This window comes from Aplidium turbinatum, chromosome 2 (assembly GCF_918807975.1).
Source record: "Aplidium turbinatum chromosome 2, kaAplTurb1.1, whole genome shotgun sequence".
Taxonomy (NCBI): domain Eukaryota; kingdom Metazoa; phylum Chordata; class Ascidiacea; order Aplousobranchia; family Polyclinidae; genus Aplidium; species Aplidium turbinatum.
This window is the reverse complement of record NC_137473.1, coordinates 15,047,605-15,071,693: the sequence shown is the minus strand read 5'-3', so window position 1 is coordinate 15,071,693 and position 24,089 is coordinate 15,047,605. Positions and strand designations below refer to the sequence as shown.

At 36.9% G+C, this 24,089-nt stretch overlaps 2 protein-coding genes and 1 non-coding gene across 3 annotated transcripts in view; 2 read left to right on the top strand and 1 right to left on the bottom strand.

Annotated features, from left to right (window-relative positions):
• Positions 1 to 5,564: 5,564 nt before the first annotated feature.
• Positions 5,565 to 5,667, top strand: LOC145765761 (U6 spliceosomal RNA). Its single transcript, XR_014288636.1, has one exon. It is a non-coding gene; the product is annotated as a U6 spliceosomal RNA (small nuclear RNA).
• Positions 5,668 to 8,345: 2,678 nt separating this feature from the next.
• Positions 8,346 to 24,089, top strand: part of LOC145788351 (SCO-spondin-like) — an 89,993-nt gene continuing 74,249 nt past the window's right edge. The window contains exons 1-16 of the mRNA XM_082600127.1: positions 8,346 to 8,395; positions 8,647 to 8,797; positions 9,245 to 9,347; positions 10,335 to 10,595; positions 10,800 to 10,920; positions 11,160 to 11,314; positions 11,663 to 11,845; positions 12,002 to 12,192; positions 13,364 to 13,529; positions 14,394 to 14,497; positions 14,940 to 15,196; positions 16,058 to 16,288; positions 16,669 to 16,798; positions 17,223 to 17,334; positions 18,208 to 18,374; positions 19,367 to 19,568. Of these exons, the coding sequence (XP_082456253.1) occupies positions 8,346 to 8,395; positions 8,647 to 8,797; positions 9,245 to 9,347; positions 10,335 to 10,595; positions 10,800 to 10,920; positions 11,160 to 11,314; positions 11,663 to 11,845; positions 12,002 to 12,192; positions 13,364 to 13,529; positions 14,394 to 14,497; positions 14,940 to 15,196; positions 16,058 to 16,288; positions 16,669 to 16,798; positions 17,223 to 17,334; positions 18,208 to 18,374; positions 19,367 to 19,568 (2,584 nt within the window). The remainder of the gene's footprint in view (positions 8,396 to 8,646; positions 8,798 to 9,244; positions 9,348 to 10,334; positions 10,596 to 10,799; positions 10,921 to 11,159; positions 11,315 to 11,662; positions 11,846 to 12,001; positions 12,193 to 13,363; positions 13,530 to 14,393; positions 14,498 to 14,939; positions 15,197 to 16,057; positions 16,289 to 16,668; positions 16,799 to 17,222; positions 17,335 to 18,207; positions 18,375 to 19,366; positions 19,569 to 24,089) is intronic.
• Positions 19,872 to 23,431, bottom strand: LOC145788188 (zinc finger MYM-type protein 1-like). The gene is made up of 2 exons (XM_082599875.1): positions 21,829 to 23,431; positions 19,872 to 21,609 (listed from the first exon to the last, which is right to left on the bottom strand). Exons 1-2 carry the CDS (start codon positions 23,351 to 23,353, stop codon positions 20,981 to 20,983), a joined length of 2,154 nt encoding a protein of 717 aa, XP_082456001.1. The 5' UTR covers positions 23,354 to 23,431; the 3' UTR covers positions 19,872 to 20,980.

The window sequence follows — 24,089 nt, the reverse complement described above, 5'->3', positions numbered from 1 at the left end:
AAAAGGAAGTATACATAAACCATGTTATTGTAAAATATGTGCTGCTTTTGTGTAGCTTACTGTTCTAATAAAGCAACGTTGCTTCGACATAACGTTGCTACTGAAAAAAATCAAGCTAACCTTTGAAATTTATTCAGCAACGTTATGGTATCAGATTGGGTTTGTCAACTAAATCAGCCATGCTACTGCCAGCAAGGTTTTGTTTTTTGTAGCGATTTGAATACTGTAGCCTACCACTTCTTCAATTCACTGATTTTCTTTTCTTTCAGGTTAAAACGTAACTTAGGTAAGATTAAAATAATTTTAAAGTTGTATTGGCACTTTTTTTAACTTAAATAACGTCAAAAATAACCTCGCCTATGAAGGAAATTTTGAAGGATTTCCGACTGAGAAAAAAGGGATTTTTCAGGATAAAAAAGGAAACTGAAGAGGATTTATCAATTGTCAAAAGTGGAAGCACTGGATGGGAAGGGCCGAAACATTTTGTGCACTGTGCTGTGCAGTCAGTCTCTTGTCAGTCAATTTATTTTGTTTGCAGTGATTGTCAATGGTTTTGTTTCTGCGTATTTGACTTAGACTACTGAATACTTTTTGTGTTTGCGTCATTTAAAACTCACTTATTTTAAAGAACATGATCCATGAATCCCTGACATGATCTTACAGTAGTTACAAGCTCTTTTAGGCTATTTACGATAACACTACGATATCATCCTTCGTAAAAGCTTTGAACTACTGAAGCAAGCAGTGGCGCCGCTAGACCTTCAACAATGGGGGGGGCAAAATATTGACAGTGCAAGACAGTAGCGTAGTCAGGAATTTTAAAAAGGGGAGTGTTGACGGCCGGCGGGCGAAGCCCGATGGCGTGTTCGCCGAAGGCGACATCTAGCGGCGGGGGTCTGGGAGGCCTCCCCCAGAAAATTTTGATAAATTACTTTTAGTTTGGTGCATTCTGAGAGCATTTTCAACAAAAGTGTGGGTATGAATATTCCTGTAAAATGGTGCTGTCCGGTGGCATAGAAAAAGGATAAAATCATGTTTTCTTCGGCATTTTCGGAAATAAAGCTAAGTCTCTATGTTTTAGTTTTCTTGTTGCTAATTCCAGGCTGAGATATTTGAATGTTTGGTATTAGCAAAACTCGCTCTTTTAAAGCAGTTTTGTTTAAAATTAGGCAAACTTTGTTTTAAAGACATAGCCTACTGTAGGTTGGTTGCTTTTTTTGCGAAATTATTGCTGTTTGATTAATTATTTATCAATTTTCTCCTTGGTTAATCCAAAAAGCGATTTTATTCCGGTAAGTCACTAACTTTTATGCTTTTAAAGTAAACCCAAAGTTTAAAAAATGTAACGTCATAGGGGAGAGTGCCCAACAGTGCCCCGGGTGCCTACAGTGCCCCTCCCATCGTTTTTCGCAATCCGTGACAAATTATTCACTCAACCGTACATTACTATAATCACGTGGTCCGTAGAAGCTGCTGAAACTAAGTCAGGCAGAAATAAGTCATTGCTTGTTGTTGGCAGAAATGAAAGTTTGTTTTAGGGGGTAAAAAGTAAATTTTCAGAACTTTATAACTTTTTTTGTTGCAGTTTTTACCGTGGCTTTAGGGATGCTTCACAAGTTTTTCATGCTTTGTCAGTCACTAGACTAGGTTTCAGTAATAACGTTTCAGATCGTGGGCCTCGGTAAAAAAAACTGACGCCATTTTATCTTGTAGGCCCGTGGTTCCAACAGTGCCCCACCCTGAGGTCTCCTACAGTGCCCCGGTGGAGCACTGTTGAAAGCCATGAGATTTTATTAATCAATATGCAGTGCCAAAATGATTATCAACATTTTATGTTATACCAAAAATATTATAGGTGTTGGGGAGTTTTTGGTAGCCTATGTTTCTAAGTTTCGGCTGTGGAAGAAGCTTCGTGCCTGAACTATATGTGGGCCTATTGTTTAGTAATTTTTGTCTGTCAAATTTGGTTATTTTGCTCCATAAACCAAGCCATTTCTTGTGAACCACATGTCATTATAGGCCTACTAAAGTGTGTTGTGTCTGTATCTTGTGCTAATCATACCTTCCATGTGGCCGAATCAATGATGTCTTTAATCTCCTGCATTGCATGTTCTTTCACTGGTTGACTGTTGAATAAACACCTTCCTTGTCATTGCAATTGGTAGTTAGGTCATAACACCAAAGCTTTTAAAAAGGTAATTACAGCTCTAATTAAATCAACTTGGGCGTTCTATAAACTACAGCTCAGTGTGTTCGCATGGTTCCTTGGAACCTATTCGCATTATTTCGTTTAAGCACAGTCACCACGACGGGCAGATAGCGTGTCCAACATGTTATGATAATTGTTGCTGTTATATTTTGTGTCTGTGATAATTGTGTAGCATATGTAGGCTACCACTTTTAAAAGGTTTTGTCTTGACCTGACCAGCTCAGTGACATCCAACATGTAAAACAATACCGGTACTAACACAAGTTTCATACCTAGGGTAATCATTGCAAATAGAGTGGTTCAACATTGCAACTAAAGACACCAATTACTTTGATAGGGGCACTGTTGGATCCTACCTGGGGCACTGTTGGATACCATATCCAACAGTGCCCCACTTTGACAGGTGATTTTTAACGCCTGATTATGAAGTTTGTGTAAAACTTTTAAAAAAAATTTTGTGTGGAAATACTAAAGAAAAGGAGGAATTTTCATAATAGAAAAAAAAAATTTGAAAAAAATTTTTTTTTTGATGTTTAAACCTCAATTTTCCAAAAAGCGGGGCACTGTTGGACACTCTCCCCTACATCTTGATGAGTGTCAAACAAAAAGCTTTGAGAGAATAAAGTTACTTTATTTCTGATATAAGTTATTCAAGTTTTGTATAACGAATATCTGTTTAGACGTTAATCTATGTCGAACAAGCGATCTCAGCAGTTAGGGATGGCTTGCATCCTTGCACAGTTTGACGTGAAATTACTCATAGGCTAAAGCTTTTCTTGTAAACAATGTATTAACATCCGTAACTTCAATTTGAAAGGTTGAAACCGCAAAAATCCCCTCCCTTAGCTACGCCACTGGTGCAAGACAGTGATATATTATTTAATTTATCTTGTTTTCTACTGCTATTGTCTAGTGTTTACTGCAATATAGCCTACCAAAGTCCCACATTTTTGACATGTCTGATCTGTTGAAAAAAATAAAATTCAAAATAAATCACAGTTTGATTCCGTATGGGACTTGCAACTGCTATAGCTAGCGAAATTCTGCGTAGCTTTTTTCCAGATTGAAAAACGATTTTTTTACAAATGCACTTTCTGATCATCCAACAGTCTGTTAGTTAAACATGCCTCATGATTTTGACTAATCTGTTAGTTGACAGAGAAATTATCAAATACTGTACTGAAACGCTGTGAAAACGTTTTTCCATGCTCGGAAAATACAGATGTCAAAACATAGTAGAGATATCAAACGCAGAGGCGGTCACATGCGTATTGCGTAGCCTATGACCAGTGCCGGTCTTTGGAGTGTGCAAACCGTGCGATCGCACAGGGCCCGCAAATTAGGGGGCCCGCAATTTACTCAGAAAATGCAGTAATTTTGTTATTGCCAATGGAAAAATTTAACAAGTGAATTCAGCAAAGGAATTAGCAACAAGAAATTAACGAGTGCAACTTATTGCATCTCCTGAACATTTCGTACCCTGAAAAGATCGAGAAAAAAAAACAACATAGCCGAAGTCGCTGATTGGAGTAGCCGCAAACATTTCAAAGTTTTTCTCGATCTTTTCATGGGACGAAATATGTCGAAATTTGATTTGTTACACGATTTCAGGGTACGAAATCGGGGTACGAATTTTTCAGAGGACGAAATAGATGGCATCCAGACTCAACATAGAAACATAGCTTTATTTCCGAAAAATCCAAAAGAAAGCATGATCTTATTTTTTTGCTATGCCACCGAACAGCACCATTTTACAGTAATATTCATACCCAAATTTTTGTTCAACATGCTCTCAGATTGCCCAAAATTCAAAGTAATTTTTCAAAATTTTTGTGCGGGAGGCCTCCCAGACCCCCCCGCCGCTGGGTGTCGCTCTCAGCGACCACGTCGCCACCCCCTCCCCTTTTGATATAGCCTACCTAGCTACGCTACGGAATTGGATCCTTGTTATTGGGGCCCGGAAAGCATATTCTGCACAGGGTTCGAAATATCCTAAGACCAGCACTGCTATGACATTGCGAGAATTGAGGCTAATAAAAGTTAATGGAATAAATATACTGTGACGGCCACCGGGCGTAGTTGAACTGCAATAAATACTCAGGCGGTGTGTTAAATGATTTTTTATTCTTAATATTTCTTCTTCTTATCCACGAAGATTTCATCAGGAAAATACACAATATCAAATGATAAGTTTAAAACACATCAGAGAACAATTTTTATATTTCTTATTAAGATGCCAAAAATGCAGTATGACGGAACAATACAGTTAAAGTCAACATGTTTCTACGTTTATTAGACGTAAAAACAAGCTTCACAGAAAGTAAAAATAATCAATTAAAACGCCAACCCCAGCCAGCTAAATCTGCTGATTTTACATCGATTCAACATTGTAGGCCGCAGGGGTCACCAACCTTTTTTGCATGCGGGCCACTTTGGCACTAAGGAGAGCTGTGGCGGGCCGCACTAATAAAATGTTAGGTAGGTTGACTCTTATGCTAAAAAAGAACGCATTTCGTACCCAGTATCCAGCGTTACATGTTGTTCATATTTATGTTAGAACACCGCAGCTTTAGACTTGCCTCATCAAGGCGTAACCGTTTGCTCACTGGTGTTTGACGCTATGGTGCAGACATGTTGCGCTGGGGCTTGGCAGAGAGTGCTGCTTGTGAGTGTGGTGAAATGCAGACGGCAGCCCACATTATCAAGGATTGCCGGCTATACAGACCACCTCATGGTATGGAAGGTCTAGTTTCCATCGATGACGACACCAGGCAGTGGCTAACCAACGGATACCCTGACATATAGCGACAACACGAGAGAAGAAGACGAGAGAAGAAGAATTCCGCAGCAACAACATTAATCGAACAACGCTACTGCCAGGCCAAGCTCCTTTTACAACACTTTTGACTTTTTTAACAATGCCAAATAAACGAGGCCACTTGTTTTGCGCACTTAGATAGCGAGGCGAGCGGTTTCATCAGAATATTCATCGCCAAGCAAGAGTGGTGTTGTCACTTCGCTTTACAAAAGATATCTTGCAATTAACAATTTCAGTAAACAAGGAAATGTTTGACACATCGCAATACAGGCAACAATAGTGACCTACAAACATATCAGCGAAAAAGAGGCTCCAATAACAGGGAAAAAGAAACCAGGCACCATGAAACAAATGCTTGTAGAAATCACCCAAAAATCGTAATTCATGAACAGTCTTCCATTTAAAAAAGCAATGAGTTGGTTTTTCATCTTTTTTGTGAGAGTCTATAAAACCGTTTTTCTTTTGTTGTATACAACTGACACTTGCGATGCTTATCAGCGTGGCAAGAATTTGTTGATTAACAGCATTTTGCAGAACTTGCTTCGGCAGTAGATATACTAAAATTGGAACGATACAGAGAAGATTAGCATGGCCCCTGCGCAAGGATGACACGCGAAATCGTGAAGCGTTCCATATTTCTTTAAAAAAAGAAGAAAAAAAATTTTTGCAGTACTAAGCTAAATATTTTCATAATACAATCAGAAAAAGTCTTTAAATTTCTATATAATATTTTGCCAATTTATTAAGTTATAAATTGAGTTGGCACACCGAACTATTTTGCCAATAAAAACTTGCATAAAGAGAACACTGGTCGTGAAACACAATAACGGTGAAACGCACACTAGTGTTTACATGACATTTGCAAACTTAAAATAAGCAACCCTATGCTCACAGACATTTTCAAAATTCGAAAACAGACGTTTTAATCAACCACCGGGACAGTGTGGCTGGACATCGCATTGGAATAGCTTTAAGCAACCCCCACCTAGAACTATAATCTGATTGGTCGGTCGGAGGAATCGTATGCAAAGCGAAAATATGCTTCCCGGAAAGTATTTGTTGCCGTCGTGCATTTTAACTCCTCAAGAAAAGTTTTTTTGGTTATAAGGCCTACTACTTGTACTCTGATACCTTCCGCGGGCCGCAGCGATACAGCGTGGCGGGCCGCATGCGGCCCGCGGGCCGCCATTTGGTGACCCCTGTTGTAGGGCGTTGAATCGATGTAAAAATGCTGGTCTTAATATGTTGCTCAACTTGCCCCTAGTGTTGCTCAACTTACCCCATGGTGCTACACAGCTTTCTCCATGGTGCTGCACAATACTTGCCCCGGAAAAATAATCCGGGGCAAGTTGTGCAATCGTTACTTACACTTGAATACAGTGCAAAATAATAAATAAAACCAACCAGTTTTTGTCTTAAAACTTGGTTTATTAGCATGTTTTTGAAATGCAATACTTGAGTCTTCAAAAAAGTTGGTGAAATAAAAAAAAAATTAGATAAAAAACCTGCTCAACTTGCCCCGCCTTCCCCTATTGCAAAAAAAATAAGATTATACATTATAAATATCTTATCTCGCGCTGTCAACCAAGCAGTGGCGTACCTAGGGTATGGCAGGCATGGCTCGCATTGATAGGGGCGCGAAAATCGGTTGGTAAAAATTAATTTTTTTTACTTAGCCCACACTTTCTTTAAAATCTAATTAGCACCCAATACAAAAATCAAAAAGGAGTCTCTCTTTTACTGTAGCCATTGTTAAACAATGGAATTGTGACTTTGCAAAAGCAACATTGTGCCTCTCCTGGCTCATTTTGCGTTCAGTCAGCAACAATTGGAAGTTCATGATCGCTAAGCAGCGATTAGTTGAAGCTTAGAAGTATAGCACCAGAATTTATTTATTCACTTTTATATAATTTATAACTTTGTAAAATCAAAACATCGTGCAACCTTGACGAATAAACGCTTGGAAGAATTGATTCGCACAGCATTAACAACTTATCGTCCAAATTTTCAGAGATTAGCGAGTCAAGTACAAAACTAATATGGATAAACAATCATTGTGTTTTTATTGCTATTATTTTATTTGGCGTCAACTGATTTTGCGGCTCGCCGGTGTTTATGGTTTATACGCAAGCGGCTCTTTCTTTGAACAACTTTGCCCACCCCTGAATTCTAGATAATTTGCACCTAGAAGATGGAATAGCATTGCTCAAAGACAACAACGGCAACAACGGCGTTGTCTATTTTCACTGTTTAATCATAAATTTAATTATTAAGCCACTTTACGCAAAATTTGAGTTACTAAACCATCACTAAACATTCCTAAGCCTGAATGATGACTGTCAATTTGGTTTGTTTCCATTCTGCTTGGAAATGAATAACTGCTTTTCCCTCAAAACGAGCAAAAAGCAAAGAATTTTGTATCGATACAAAAATTTTATATTTGGTGTTATGGTGCCCTAACGATACAAGGGCTGGATTTCTTAATAGACAAGTGCTTATTTTGTGACCATGTCGAAGTTTAGCAATAGTTCGCAGCGGTTTTCGAACGACAAAGTTAATTATGAGAATCACAGTGGGTGAGACTTTTCCATCACACTAAACAACTGAAATGATCTGGGAAATTGCTGATCGTAAGCTGAAGATTAACAAATCTCAATGCCATTGCAGGGTGTTCTACATTGTGGTCTTTGACGAAAAATGTTAAATGCTGCTTCACTTCGCAACAGATTACGTGGTTGATTTCTTTCTGGTGATTTACAGTGACAAATGAAGAAATTTATTACAAATCTCCACTGGTAGGCTATTGAATATTTTTTATCAAGAAGCTTCCATGACAACATACAGTAGCCTACTAAAAGTTATATTGTCAAAATGCAGCAAGAAAAAAAGTTGGAAGGACGAACTTTGAAAAAAGTTGAAAAATTAACGACATTTGAAATAGTACAAAAAATAATTATTTTGCTTCTTTCGAAGTTTCACAATCTAAAGTAGCTTACAGTAAATTCAATCTAGTTGAAGCCTAGCCTGGATCTACTCAGCAATAAGATGTAATGTAGGCTAGGTAGGCCTATGCAAAGATTTCCTGTTAGGAAAGTAGGCTAGGCCTATTTGCAGCTTTCTAAAGGATTTTAGTTTGTGCAGATAATCAAAAAAAACTATTTGTAACGTTTTCTTCTAATTTTGTCCAACGTTGTTGTAGCCTAGCCTGAAGAGAGGAGAGGTTGGAGCCTCCTGTAAACTTACATGTTTCAAATGTGTTTTGGTTTAGCGTCGAAGCTCAACCTACCTGCCTTAATAATTCCTAGCACTTGGTAAAATATGAATTTTTTTGTTTTATTCTTGGTTGCTGGAATTTCTAAAGGCTCCATGTAAGTACGGTAAATTGTTAAAAATAGGAAAATGTTGCTTTGAGATTAATTCTACTTGAAAAGATTAATCATAGCCACTATTTTGCTCAAGCATTTCTTTAACGTTCAGCTTATAAAAACGTAACTATAGTTTTCTTTCCTCCTCCTGATAAAAATTCGAATGGCTAACATTTTGCCGCGCATAGGCTAGCAGACTAGCTTATTAATTGAATCGAATTTAAAAACCAAAGTCTTTCTTATTTTCTTTATAGTTCAAACGACGTTGAAAAGCGCTGGTGTTCACGAAATGAAACAACGATCCAGAAAATAGTGACGCAAAACCGCATGGAACGGGAAGTCAGCTGCTTGGATTTGTACAAGTTTATTCAAGAGGGATGGAAATATGATGAAACGAAAATGAGGGCAAGAATCGTTTTAAATTTAAGAATCGTAACAATAATAATGCGTTTTTTGTAACGTTTAGCGTAATGGTTGCAGACGTGGATTGCTGTCAGTGCTTAACTAAGCAGAAACTTTAGGTTTAGAAAACCAGCTTAACTTTTGCAGAAATCATTTTTTATAAAACAATGTATTTTTGACGATACAACGTAACTATAAAATTACAGGTCCTCAGGAAAAATTTGAATTTTGTTTGATCAACTGAGATGAATAATAGTTGAATACTGAATCATCATTCTTCAAAGGCGAAAATAATCATACCGTTTTAATGACTCTGCTAAATTTTCAGTATTTGCTTATCAAATCATTTCAAGGTTTCCGGATAGTTACCATTTTAGGCTACATAAACTTTAGGAGTTACACGGAAGCCGAAACACGATTGAGTCCTATTTCCAACACCAACCAATGCAGGCTCTGTGTAGAGTCTACCTTCCAGAAAAAGTGAAGAAGACTAATGTGACAAATACGCTCATGGAATGTTGCCCGGGATGGACAGGACCCTATTGTCAAACGAGTATGGATTTTTATGATTGATTCAGAGAATTATTATTTTCTAGTTGAATTTTTTTCTGTGGATGCTTAGCCCTGGCGATGTTGTGTACTCGCGCAGGCTTTGAACTACTGGCGTAGGCCTAGTCAAAGTTGACAATGCTAAGTTTCCTCTTGTTAATATTAATATTTTGTTGTCCACAAATTATTTCATCCGCTAAGTGCCGTGAAATACTCAAACAATTATTTTTAATTGTATCGAGATCTTTACCCGGAATTGTGAAGGATGGTCAGCATCTGTAGATTAGATATCGTCATTTAGACTTTAGATCAGTATAGGCCTACTATAGAAGATCTCAATGTATATGTCAAGGTAAATCCCATACTTGAATCCAAGCATCGGGGGATGAAAAGATAAGGTTCTCATTACACTAAGCCTTCGGCACTAACGAGAGTGGAGAGGCCAGTTTCTTTCTCTCTGCCGCCTTTACTTCAGCAACTACGCCTACCCAATTCATTACACTCTGGGTAGAGGTGAGCGGTATTTTGTCAACAACCAGCATAAGCCGGGAGTCGAACCAGGATTGCATGATTGGAAAGCAAGCGCCTTACCTACTGCGCCATACCACCGCTAATGTAGATGTACGTAGCCTAAACTCCATGTCATTCTGTTTTTGTCGAAACAAAATAATTCTTTTTGAGATTTCCAAATTTCGGTTGAATATGACATGGTAGCCTAGCTATCCTCCATCACATTTCATAAATATTTTGACGCTTTGGCAAAAATGATTAATGTTTTAGTTCATTACCACTTCACCACAAAGAAGGTTGCAATAGGCTACTTCAGCTAAGCGCATTGTATTTTTCTCTGCAGCAACAAATTCTTGTTTTACGAATCCAAGCATGTGCTCTTTACATTGCTAGAACGTAAAACACGGACGGTATAAAAATTTAAAAAGTAAAGTAATGGTTTTATAACAGCAATGGCTCAACCTTTTTGCGTTATTTGCAGAAATAGAACAGTCTGGAGCTTGTTATTACAATGACATGTGCCAAACCACACCGGTGTTATCTGCATCAAACCAGTTTACACCAGCAATTCACAACCAAGTCAGCTTTCTAAATCAGAAGGACGTATCTCTTCAAGCTTGTTGTGTTCTATTGAAGGGAACAACATGGAAGAAATCCACAGTTTCTGAAGACGATACAATCACTGATCACAACTGTATTCAATGCGATGGCGTAACTAAACCATCAGACATAAGTTCTAAAGGTATTCTTTCGACTTTTAGCGCTGCATTGTTTTATATTCAGTTTCAGTTATGCGATGTTTGTTGTGATTTTTAGTTACCGTATTTTAATGGAATTTCCTGTAAGATAATGGGTGTGTTGGCTGTCATTCTTCTGTTGGTTTATAAAAGTTAAAAAAAAAATTTGAACATTGTCTAAGTAAAAATTCTATTGAATTGTCTTGCAGCACCCAAAAGGCCAATATGTGCTGCATGGGATGAAAATTACATCTTTACATTCGAAAGAAAATTGAAGATAATTTCCAGTGGATGTCCTTATAGAGTGCTTGAAGCTTCAGATACTACCTGGTTTGGATTTTTGCTTTTGCGCATGTCAACTACTTCGGTCTGCACCAACTTAAGCCTAAGGCCGCTATAGAGTTAAAGTTGTTTTACGCAGCGCGGAAAGTCTAGTTGAAAGGCAATTAATTTAAGATCTGTTTTTAATCAAACATGCAAAATAAACATTTCATAAACTTAGTTTAAGAAAGAATTTTTGAATTTTTTTTATTTTTTTTGTCGAACAGCTCTAACAGGATTCTTTTTAGGTGGATAGACATTGAAAATGATGCTTGCAATGGCACCGATTTGTGCGGTAAAAAGTTACGAATCGGCATTGAGGAAAATGAAGTCACTCTGATTGGTGACAAAATATTTGTCAATCACAGGCAGCTTTTGGACAAATCCAGAACATTGCCTAAGGGTATGTTTTTATGTTTTCAATACAATTGATCAAGGTAAATACGATAGTTTTTTCAATATTTATAAAAAGGGTGTCACTCGCAGGAATTTAGTTATCCTACAGCGATTGAATCAACAAAAAAAGATTAATACTGTGACAAACGTTAACAAGCATAACAAAAAACATATGCCATCTATTTTTCATTTACTTTTTGGGTCTTGAACAAGAATCATACTGGTGAAGAATGGTAATGTTTCCAAAGAAAAGATTTTTGAGGCGGAATAAAGTTACCTAGGCTACATTAACAAAATTAAGCATAAAAACTTTAAAATATAAAATGAAAAAATGTGCCTGAAATTTGTATAACAGGAATGGTGTTGACTCAAAGTGATGGTTTTGTTATTTTTGAAACTTCCCTTGGAATGAGTTTGAAATGGAACAAAAAGTCTGTGGTTATTGTGACATTGGATGAAAATATCGACATTTCAGCTACCAGAGGAATCTGCAGAATGCAAATTGCCGATAATTTTTTTGAAGCTTGGCTCAGTGACGGTAAAATTGTTGTGATATAGTTTAAATGGAGCTGATAGAAAAAGCTTTCATTTTTTATGGTGTTTACAGCATTAACAAAATCATAACTCTTAGCATCGTTTTTTGCAATACAAAATATGACTAAATCAACCAGTTTAAGTTCTTTATTGCTTTCAGGAATATACCCACCTGATTCAGCAAATAGCCAAAATCTTGGGAATGCTAAAACCAGTCGTTGCCTCAATGGCGTCACTGAAGACGCATGTAAGGAAATGTCGAGCTTCTCCAGTCCAGCATGTCGCTTCATTTTAGAAGCCATGTCGTTCGAAAAATGCAGAAAAATCCTTTCCCCTCATTACTTCTACAAGGTTTGATTTCCCAATGTGGAAAAAACTTGTGGTGATAACCTACAATATATCATTTATCTAGAAGTTTCTAGTCAATAGACAAAGTGCTCATTTTTCGGGTTGTTTGATATTAATTCAATATCCCCGACGAGTTACAGTATGAGCTTACATGAAACTCGTCGGAGTTAGGCTATCAGCTTATATAAAAACCAGAATTTTTGTTTCTGCCTACCGGGTAGACGTAGAGAACACATTTGAACTCCGCATAATGTTCAACTCTAAAAACCAAGTTTGAAGATTTGTAGTTTTGAAAAGCGTAACTCAACTACCAAAAATAGATAGCTGTGCAAAATGCTGCAAATTTGCAACATTGGGCTATGTTGGAACAGGCAGAACTTTTTCTTGATTTTTTATTTTTTCACAGGTATTATTTTGTTCTACTTTCTCAATTGATTTCTTACAGACGCATTATATGCAACATAAGGGTGTTGTATGCTTGTCAACGCTCCAGTTGTTTGTGTTGTTGGCCTATTAGCTTACGAGCAAGACATCTTTGCGATAATGCAGCGCTTTATCTCACCTATTCTACTGTATATACGACGCATGATTGTTGTTATTTCTATATTTTCTAGCTGTAAAAACACACCTGCAATCAATCATGACCCAATCAAAAGCTATTACAGTAGTCATCTTTGTTTAACAGCCTAAGAAAAGATATAGCTGTGGCAAGTATGCTCTAAAATTAATACCTAAAAACAAGAAAACTTGTAAAAATATGAAGATTGTATATTCACAATAGAGATGGCAATAGATTAATTATCTAGCTGACAGATTGCATTATTTTCAAAGCGTACAACTTGAAGCTTCAGGGTTTACTTTATTTAGTTAGTTGATTGGTTCTTCTTGGCTGCATAACGGAGCGTTAAAAGCTATGGTTCTACGTTCGAAAGGTCGCTGGTAGGACACCGCCTGGACACCGCATGTGACTGCGCCTGTGGCAAGACACTTAAAAGGCGTGCCGTTCATTGTGGATTGGCGCCCCTTCAACTATAGTATTTGATTTCTGTAATGATTATGAGTAATGGTACGCTGATCTATAGAGAAAAATGTATATCTCCCTTATTGAGGCTATGGCCTGCTGGGCTAAACTGACTCTTTTTAATGACCCTTTTGTTTTGAATTTTGTTCGTAGAGTTGCATTCAATCTACATGCAAACATAATGCCAACTTGGAGAAAAACAAATTACCGGCGCACTTATGTCAAAGTGCCGTGGCTTACATGATGATTTGCATTGCAAATGGGGTTAAAGTCACACCGTGGATGCAGAAATACAACTGCAGTTGGGATTGCCCTGATGGTAAGAATGCATGCAAATTTGTTTATTATGCAATCTTTATTTTCAAACTACAAAAGTCTTTAAAAATTTTATTAGTTGTTTTCAATTTAATCAGTCCCTTAAACAACTATGATGCTTTTTGTTTATTTTTGAAATTGTCTGGCAAGCGCTTAGAGAAGCTGGACTTAATTTGCACAAATAAGTAAATGTGCCATAGGTTTTCTCAAGACCCAGCATATTACCATTTTATTCAGATAAAGTATTATTTTCAACTATTGAACGATTCACTTTCAATTTGTTTTTATTTCTGACCATCACAACGACAAAAATAATATATGCCAAACATAGCAGAGGTCTAGAAAAAGGTAGAAGCGACAAAACGCCGACGTTATAACGTGCATGCATACTATACATTGCATACTAGGCTTATAAGTGTATCCAAAACCACCAAGTACGGCATATATACAGTATAATAACTAAACTAATCAATTGATCTGCAAAATTCACGCCTCGAGGGATGACGATTATGAATTGCCGACTTATTTTATTTTAACTCAACGTGTTAATATCTGTGCACACGTGAGTGTTCTTTTCTTGTGTTTTAAAATCGACAGACCATGTACCTCTTTATCTTTCTTTTCGTTTATCTTCTAACGGCCTCCTCTAGTGCCAGCTCTAATGGGTTAACAAGTCCACGAACTCACTAACTCAAAGAGGTCGACCTTGCTCTTTAGATCTACAGCAGCTGTTTTCCACTCATTCCTTCCTTTCAGAAACTAGTCAAGAGCACTCTTATAAAACATCCTGCTTTTGTCATTCTGTTTCTTCTACATTTTAAAACAGCAGCTTATTCGTGAGTTGGGTAGAACTATTTGTGAATTTTAGGCATGATTTTTGTGGAGTGCGCCACCAAGTGTCCGCTATCGTGTGAGTTTCCTGAAGATGACCAGTCGCCCCATTGCATGGATGATTGCATTCCTGGCTGTCAGGTACAAACAAATAAAATAATAATAAATCTTATAAATCTTATGGTAACTGTGCAAACTTTTCTACGGTTTGTAAATAAGAAACTTCGAGAGTTCTCGCGTGACGTCGTTTTCTGACATGCTGCTCCGGTTCATTGTAGTTTAAAAACTTTACACAATAGCCGACATTGCTAATAAAAAGTAAACGTTGCAACAATTACAAAACTGGAGTCATTGTTGCCTACAGTTTGTAAGAAGCTAAACAATATGTTCAAAATCAATGACCTGTCAGGTGGTGACTACAAGCCTGCTGAATCTGCTTTCAAACATTTAAAAATGCAAAGAAAAACGTAAATGATGCTTTCTGGTAGTGAGTAATAAATCGCTTGGTGTGGAGATTGCAATGTCTTCTCTATCCCTAAGCATAACTTAAAGCTTTAACCATATGATAAACTTTTAATTTCAGTGCCCGACAGGTAAAGTTCTTCAGTACAGTGGAATTGGTGATCACGAGAAAATCTTAGGAGGAAGCAGCTGTGTAGACCCCAGTGAATGCCCTTGCAAACACCGAAACTCTTTTTATAAGTTTGGTGAGAAAATGACATTGGAGTGCAACGAATGCGTGTGCGGCGAGAGAGGCGCATGGAAGTGCTCATCCAATCACTGTCAAGGAATATGTCACGTGATAAGTGCAGCCCACGTCATTACATTCGATAATTCAAAGTAAGGTTACGAACAATTGCTACCCGAAAAATTAAAAGTATAATAAATAAATTTTAAATAACTTCGTAATAATAAAAGAAATAAGATTAATTTCAACTTACTTTCTAGGTTTGCAAACGAGCTAGTTCTGCTGTAAAATCCAGTAAACGTTAAGGGTAGATGTACCAAAAGCAGGTTAAATCCTTTAAGCGGTCGTAAAACATGATTATTTAGTCTACTGTAAAATAATTATGCACGATCTATGGATCAGTTATAGACTATACGCATTCCTAATCATTGACTTAGCGTATACGGTTGGTGCATAAAAAAAACACTGATGAAGCTGCTTGAGCGTCTGGTTTGCTAAATTGGTGGATGATCTGCAGTTGGTGCGTCCAACCTTAAAAGTAACTGATATTTTTAATTTTTGTTTACAAATCTGATCTTAGTGGCTTTGTATCGGTTTCTACTATGTTTTTCGCAAGGCGTGAAGTTTTTCTGGATAAGTGAAAGTTTGTGACATATTTTCTTCAAATCTGTTAAACATAGGTTAACTGCTACACCTTTCGAATTCACGTTCGAGTTCATGAGCCAGACAGTAAACCCTGTTGTTGCATTGATTTTAACAAAACTTTTTGCACCAAGAATCATAACTAATACGTGGTGGTCAAAAACTTAGATTAAGTGAAAAACAGTGATTCGACATGACGACCGGCAATGAAGCCATTGTCTTTCAAAACACAGTCTCCTGTTCTTGATGGGCGTCGAACCAACATCCTTTTGAACGCCAGTCACATGTCATCACTATCCACCAACGGAACGTACAAAGGTTTCAGCATTTGCTTTTTGATTCTTGCGATAAAGTTGTTTGATTGGTTGCAGAATTTTTATTGAAAAGAGTCCATGCTCACGGAATATACTTATGAAGACTACACAGCCAGTTTTCCAGTCCATTGAAGTTGCAATGAAGTTGGAATCAATGGGTCAGGATACTAACGGTGGACTACAGAGCATTCGAAATCTCATAGTTACCGTGGAACGCGATATAATAAAACTAAAGAAATTTACTATGAAGATTGACTTGAACGGAATGGAAAAAATTCTCCCGTTCAGGTAGGGCTACCACACTTATTTAGCCAACATTTAATATCAACAAGATGCTCTCAACTTGTATTGTATATTAGACGTAAAAAGTTTAAATTGGAAAGTGACTTGAAAATATCATAAATTAAAGCATAGAACACTAAGTTTTAAAAAATATTTGACTATTAGAATGAATGGACATTTTTCTTTGAACTGAAAAAACTGAAACAACCCAATAAAGTTTGCATTTGTAAAATTGCTACCCTGTTTAATGACATTTGCGCTTTTGTCTTACTTGTACCTTATTTTGACTGCAAAATTCATTGCTACAATAATCCAATATTAATTGCATGTACATGCGCTAACATTGCAGCTTAAAGTGTGCTAATAACAAACTTAATCTATTCCAGAAATAAGCGATTTTCGGTTCGCCTTGCTACAACCCACTCCTTTGTCCTTCAAAGTTTTGGCTTTCGTCTGATATGGATACCAGCATCGGACGTGATACGTCTTCTTTTGGATCCAATTTACTCCGACAAGGTTTACTACGCTGCTTCAATTGTCGTGTTGTGTGCAAATACCTCGACCAGACACAAAATGATAAACCGCCATGACCAAATTGAAGAAGTTTAGTTTTTGCAGTCTTGGGTCTACAGTGAACGATTGTATTTATAAGAAAATGAGTTTGCAATTAATTTAGGCTACATTGGTTCCTCACACATTTAAAAAGTAGCCTAAATAAGTTCGAAATTGAGAAATGGAAATAATGGTTTCTTAAAATTTTTACTCTGTTTTCTCTACAAGGCTGGGCTTGTTGCATGCCTGCAAGGCTGCGTTAAAGAAATAACATTGTGATCACAAAGCCAAACTACAGGAAAAGGATACGAAAATATTCAGCATATCCATGTTTAAGTTTTTTTGTTGTGCTTGAGAAATAGAATAGATAATAATTTATTTTTAACAGGTAATTGGAATATGTGGAACCTTCAATTGGAATGCTAAAGACGATCAACTAACACCAGATGGCGACATTGAGCTGCTATCATCCCGATTTCTTTGGAAGTTTCAACGATATGGTAATTGATTGATTTAACGGTTTGTAAATGTAAATCAATGTAGCCATATGCCCATAAACTCACTTATTTTATCATTGCAATTGTATATTCTCAGCCAAGATTCAGTTGTGTAAATGAAACAAATTGAAGGCTTTGTTGATTTTAGTGTAACTGTACCATGTTGATTTAGAGTTAGACGGCTTTATAAAATGATTAGTCAGATTCAAGACATTTTGTGTTTTGTGGCTATCAAAACAAATATTATGATGGAAATTTATCAAGATTATGTTACTTTTTAGTATACGATAGTAAACAATTAAGCCTAACTTATGACTATAAATATGCTAAATATAAAAACGTAAATTTTACAGTAGCCTACTTGCATATTTTTGTTAACCTTGCAATTTTTTTAACGGATCCAATTTTGTGACATTTTGTTAAGCAACCTTTGTTCAAATAATTGCAAGTTTTCGTCTTACTTTGCAACACTTTTTAACACTGCCCCGGTACTTCCTTTGTACAAAAAGACTGCCCCTGTATTTTTGTTTGCAAAATACGATGTGGCCTCAGAAACAAGAACAGACGAAACTCCCAGTCAATGCGATCAAACACTTTAAGATCTCAAAATGAAGAAATTAGCTTCGACAAGCAAACGGTTTGAAAAATATATCTTCACTTTCATAAATTGAATGAATGAGGAAGTTATTAATACATAGCATTAAAAAGGAAAACAGTTTTGTATGCAAAACGTTTGCTTGTATGAGCTTAGTTTCGATATTTGGGGGTGTTTATTTTTTCCTGGTGCCATGATTCAATAATTAGATCTAGCCTGATAACGTTTAAAAAAAAAGGTTAAATTTTCTAAAGTGCTCGCTTCTTTTATTGTTTCAATAGAAAATGGAGAATATTGTTTTTCCTCACAATCTCAGTCTTTGCTGAACAGCGACCGAAGTTTGATGTTCGCGGACGCAATGACGTCATCCCACCCGTGCGCGACGCACACGCAAAGACGTCATCACGCTCAGCAAATATGCAGTTTGTTGAGAAAAAATGATTTTCAGGTGATTGCTGCAGTATGCCACGCTCTTCGGCATTTGTTTTATGTTACTCATATCTTTTCACATAACTAGTTACAAAAGTGAAAAACTAGAGATTCGGTAGTCAGTTACTAAATCTCAGGAAATGAAAAGATAAGATTCTCATTATATTATGCTTTCGGCACTAACGAGAGTAAGGTGGCCACTGGCCAGTTCCTTCTTTTTGGCCACTTTTCCTTCAGCAACTACGCCCACCTCATTTATTACCACCCTGGGTAGAGGTGAACGGTGTATTTCAACAACCAACTTAAGCCGGTAGTCGAACTAAGTTTGCATAAAGGAAAGCTCTATGGACAAACTGCTGCACAGACACGGTTAAAATCAAGAAAAAGCTTCCTAACACAAGTTCAGCCACTAATCTCAACAAAATAAAAAAACAAGGCTTATGCAATGGAAACAAAAATTCGAAAATGACCCACCATACGCGGAAATGAAGGTTCACCGTCAGAGTCCCTTCTCCCATGAGCAAGTGCACCCTGGGCAAAGTGGAAAACCTTAAATCGACTCCGAATCGGTGTTGGCCGTACTGAGTCTGCAATAGTAAAGTGAGGCTACAACACGGGCCCAGTTATCAGTGGCACCAGGCACCAACAAAAGACCATCTTTGTGTGCTCTCAGCTTACCAACCAATGCAGCAAGAGGGACCTTTCAATATACAACTCTGTCGCACAAGAATGCGTCGATCTGTAGTGTATCAACCACACTAGAGACTCGATTAGAAGCCATGGACCAAATTAGACGACTCGATGGAAGAAGAACTGGAAAGCCAGCGCAACAGACGCTATGTCATCCTACAAAAGATTTTTTTCTGGTATTGGTTACTCTGACTAAACCGTGTAAAACTGCATGAAAATGTTTTGAGTGGATTCTATTTGAATTAGATTGTTTTGTTCTTATACCAACCACATTTGAAAGAATAACAAGTTATTCACAAAGTGTTTTGTATTCTACAATAGCCTTGCAGTTTCTTCGTTGACCCCCAATATTACGAGGCTGCCTGCATGCACGATCTTTGCTCATCAAGTGATTTCAAAATCAAACCAGCCTGCAGGACTTTGGCAGCCTACGCGTTTTCGTGCCTGCAACTTGTTAATGGCTCAAACATTGTTTCCAAGCTGCTTTCGTGGCGACAAATCACGGAATTGAACGGAGAATGCGGTAACGAAAATTTTATGACACTCACTACATTTTTAATCATTTACATGTTGCTACATCGTTATTTTACGTTTAATTAACGTTTTAGTCAATAATCTGTATATGTGATCCTGATATTAAGTGTCTTACTATAAAATAGTATAAATGCTACATCTTCAACTCTTCATCTAATGATTTGCTGGCTAGCGTTGAACCACTGCATTGGTTTACCGGTACAAGCAAAGACAGAAAATACTACAAATAGCTACAATCTTGTTACTCTTCTATTGCAAGTTGAGTCGATTTCCAACCAGTACCGATCAGTGGCGTACCGTGACCACTTTGACAGGGTGTTCACTGACGGCAAAGCAACAGCGGGGGGTCTGGGGGGCCTCCCCCAGAAAATTTTTAAATTTAACATTGAATTTGGTGCGTTCTGAGAGCATTTTCAGCACAAATTCTGAACATGAACACAATTGACAAAACTAATGTTGTCGGAATGGAGAAGAATACAAAATAGATATGTATTTGACAGCGCCTATTGAATGAGACTTAATATCAAACATTAAGTTGCATTTCTAAAGTCACATACTTCAGTTCAGTTGCAACACCTTGAGAAATGTACAAGCGAATTAAAAACAAACAGGTGAAAGTTAAAATAAAAAACAATAGCAAAGCAACTCGATAACACTGGTCAACAAAAAAAACATTTTTTTTTGCATAGGCTTTGAGAACTGATTTAAGGTAACTTTGGGGTGCTGAATCCGAATCTGACCTCAGATTTATCCCATCACGTCAGGTTTGTGAGATATGATAACAGCAAATTGCTACTTTTGTCAAAAGTGGAAGATTTGGCGTTGCGTTTACCACCAACATATGCAGTGCTATAACGAAAGGTTAGTGTTAGATAGGCCAAAACAGCTTAAATAAGGTTACTGAACAAGCATTGCCATAAGCCTGTTTAAATCTTTGTGATTTCATGCAAAACATTGACGGGGGTGGGGTCAGTTATACTTTTAGCCTCCCTTTTGACTTGTTACTACTGGATGGTTAATAATGTTGCTTAGAAAACAAATTGGTATCAAAATTATAGTGGGTGGGTGTATTTCAGCTACTTATGTACTACATGACCTGGATTTCTGGATATAGCACAATGTGTATGTGCAATAAACGCAACGTCAAATCTTCCACTTTTAACAAAAGTAACAATTTGCTGTTATCATATCTCACGAACCTGACGTGACAGGAAAAACTGAGGTCAGATTCGGCACCTCAAAGTTACCCTAAATCCATTAAAAAACTCCAAGCAAGAAAAGTTGTGTTGACCAGTGTAATAAACAAGAAAGTCGATTGCTATGTTGGTCGGCTGTACTTTTATCCGCCGTACTACTTAGTAAAAACGAAAATGTTTAACACCTCGACTACAGAAGGAAAATTCATCTATAGCATAATTCGATTCTTCTTGTTTGTGCAATAAATTTTTGAATTACATCGTCGTAGAAAGCTTGCTTTTGCTTCAGTTCTAGCAAAAGTTCCTTCTCTATTGAAAGCAAGCTGAGCGAGCTCAGTCTTTCTTGTCCTTGTGTGGAACGCAAGCAGGTATGTATTCTCTTTAGAGCTGAGAAGCTTCGTTCTGCCGATGCTGTAGTGCTGGGAATACTAAGTACGAGCTGCGTTAAGTTAAACAATTCGTTGAAGCCAGAACTTAAAGAGTTTTGATGAACATACTCATACATGTTTTGAACAGTTTGTTGCGAAAATTCTGGCAGCGAGTACACAACTTGAAGTTCAGATTTAAGCCGAGAATAATCGAAAATTCCTCCATATATATCTTGTAATTTTGTCATTAAATGGTCAGGGAATTCTTTTTTGAATTCAGGAAACTTGTCACAGCACAGCAGTTGAAAAAACTCGAATTTTGTGACAGCAGTAAATCTTTGATCGATCTGACAACAAACACTGTCGATTATATCCTGATAGAGCAATGAATAAATGACTTTATTAGTTTCATTATCAAAATCTTGATTACGTCTTGGACGCCTGGATGGACCATCATCACTTGAGTCTGAAATAAAAATGGAAAATCTTACTGGGGTGACTGTGTCAATCTAAACAAAAGCATGTTGTCTCAAACTAAACATACAGGGTAAGTACCTAGTTTACTTACAGCCTACCTAATAATAATATAAGGAGAGGTAGTCAGTTTTAAAATGTATAATATACATTATCAGTACGGTAATCGCAGTTTAGTCTAAATCTTGTATATATATAACAGTTTTCTGACCTGAAGTAGCTGAATCCCAAATACAGTTGAAACCAGTATTTCTTTCCTCAAGGAGCTTGACACGGATTTCATCAATTTTATCTTTACAATACATGACATCAAAAGATTTGCATTGTAGAATATCATACAAAACATCAGTCAGTCCAAAAATTTGAGCAAACACATGCAACAAAAAAACTGTTTGAGGTTCTTCCAAAAAATTCAAAAATCCTCTTGCTTTCACCACATCATCATTGTCCCAATTCTCAGATTCCACAATGCTATTAAAAAATAAACTAAGTTGAGATCTGTATTCTTTGACAGTGCTAGATAAACGTGAGGTGAAATTCCATCTTGTTGGAGCAACTGTTGGCAATCTACGCTGCACAAATTCCTTTAAAGCATGGGTACGTTTTGAAGATTTAGTAAAAAAAGCAGCTAAGCCAGAAAGAGTTTTTAAAAATATGCGGCACTGTCGAATACTTTGAAGGCCTTGTTGAAGAACTAAATTCAAAACATGAGCATGACAATGAACAAACAAGGCCTTTGGGTACTTATCTAAAACTCGCTTTTGCAATCCACTCAGCTGTCCACTCATTACACTTGCTCCATCGTAGGTTTGTCCAACCAATTTTTCTTCCAGTGTGAAATCTTTCACAACTTTCTCAACATGCTCCATCAATCCAACTGCAGTACGATCTGCACTTACGTCAGTGAAACCCAAATATCTTTCATAAACTTTTCCTTTGTGTACATACCGAACTACTGTCGAAAGTTGTGACTTCGTCGAAATATCTGATGTTTCATCAAGAATGATAGAAACAAAGTTTGCTTCATCGATTTGTTCTTTGATCGTGTCAAGCATAACATCAGCAATGGCTTTAATTAAACTATTTTGAACAGCTGGAGAAGTTCCTTTAAACACTGTGGCTGCTTGAAGATGGCCATTCAGCACTGCATCATACCCTCTTGTGTAGTCAAGAAGCTCAATGTAATTTCCTCGATTGTTGGATGTTTCAGACTCATCATGTCCTCTAAAAGGTAGCTCTTGCTTTGCTAAGAAGCAAGTTGCATTGATCAGAGTTCTCAAAACTTCTCTGTTTGCTCTTACATTCTCATTATGACGAGACACTTCTTCTAACCTCTGATTACTTAAAGCAGTATCTATTCGTTGTCGTCCAAAAGTACTTAAAGCGAAGAAAGCTTCAAGGTGTCTTTTTGAGGTCTCGTGTTTTCGCACAGCGGCAGTCAAATGATTGAGATCAAAGTAACCCAATTTATTCCAAATTGAAGACTCAGTACAAAACAGAATACAAGGCCAACAAAACAACTTGTTCTTTATATTGCAACCAGTCAGCCAAGATATTTCTTCAAATCTGGATGTAGAAAATGTGCGCACTGTTGTTTTTGTTCCTTGTTTGCACTTGTTTGTTTTTAAATTTGGCATGACGGGTTTTGGTTTTCCTTTCTCTACAATGGTAAGCTTTTCATCAAATGATCGTGATGAAAATGATTTTTCCAACAATGATGATATAGAAATTGCCATATTGAACTGTTTATGAATTTATTAATATTATTGAAATTACTATACTTGTAGAGTGTACAAACGATAGGACTAGTTCAAATTCTTTATCCTGGTACAGCACTTTGCACCGATGATCTTGGAAGTCAAGGATTTAAAGTTTATACGAGTCAATGCATCTCCACAGCAGCTCTATCTGAAAAAACATCAATTTGTCATCAACAGGGATTCACATAAATATAGTTCTTATGTTCATAGTGATATGGGCAACTTTAAAAAGAAATTATTTTTTTGTCCACAAAGTACAATTTCCTATCTAAGTATGCCATTATGATGTTTATGTCCATTTGCAGATAGTGAATACAGCAGCTGTATGTTGTTGTCTATATCTATGCAATGTTCTCTGACTAGTACGTATGTATGTTTTTATATAAGAATAATATAAGAGAATATTTTTTTTACAAACTTAACAGTATGATAGGTCTGGTAGTTGGTGCATTTCAGATGATCATTTTCCTCACAATTTGAAAATACATTAACTAGTAACTCGATATTCAAGTACTCACTTGATATTCAAGTACGGTAGGCTACCTATGTATTAAACAGTACCGGTATGCATCAAACTTCTTTTTTTTAAACTAATTTTTATTGGTAACATCTCCTGTAACATATTAACAGGATGGAAGCTGACCTCATATAAGATCTTTTGCTTCCTTCCTCTCTCAGTTCAGTACATATACTGTAATACCAAAAAATAAAC

Excerpts from the sequence above, each read along its gene's own strand:
- LOC145788188 (XM_082599875.1), bottom strand. The coding sequence starts at position 23,353 with ATGGCAATTTCTATATCATCATTGTTGGAAAAATCATTTTCATCACGA. Across the intron at positions 21,610-21,828 it reads TTGGGATTCAGCTACTTCAG|ACTCAAGTGATGATGGTCCA; the intron begins GTCAGAAAACTG and ends TTTTTATTTCAG.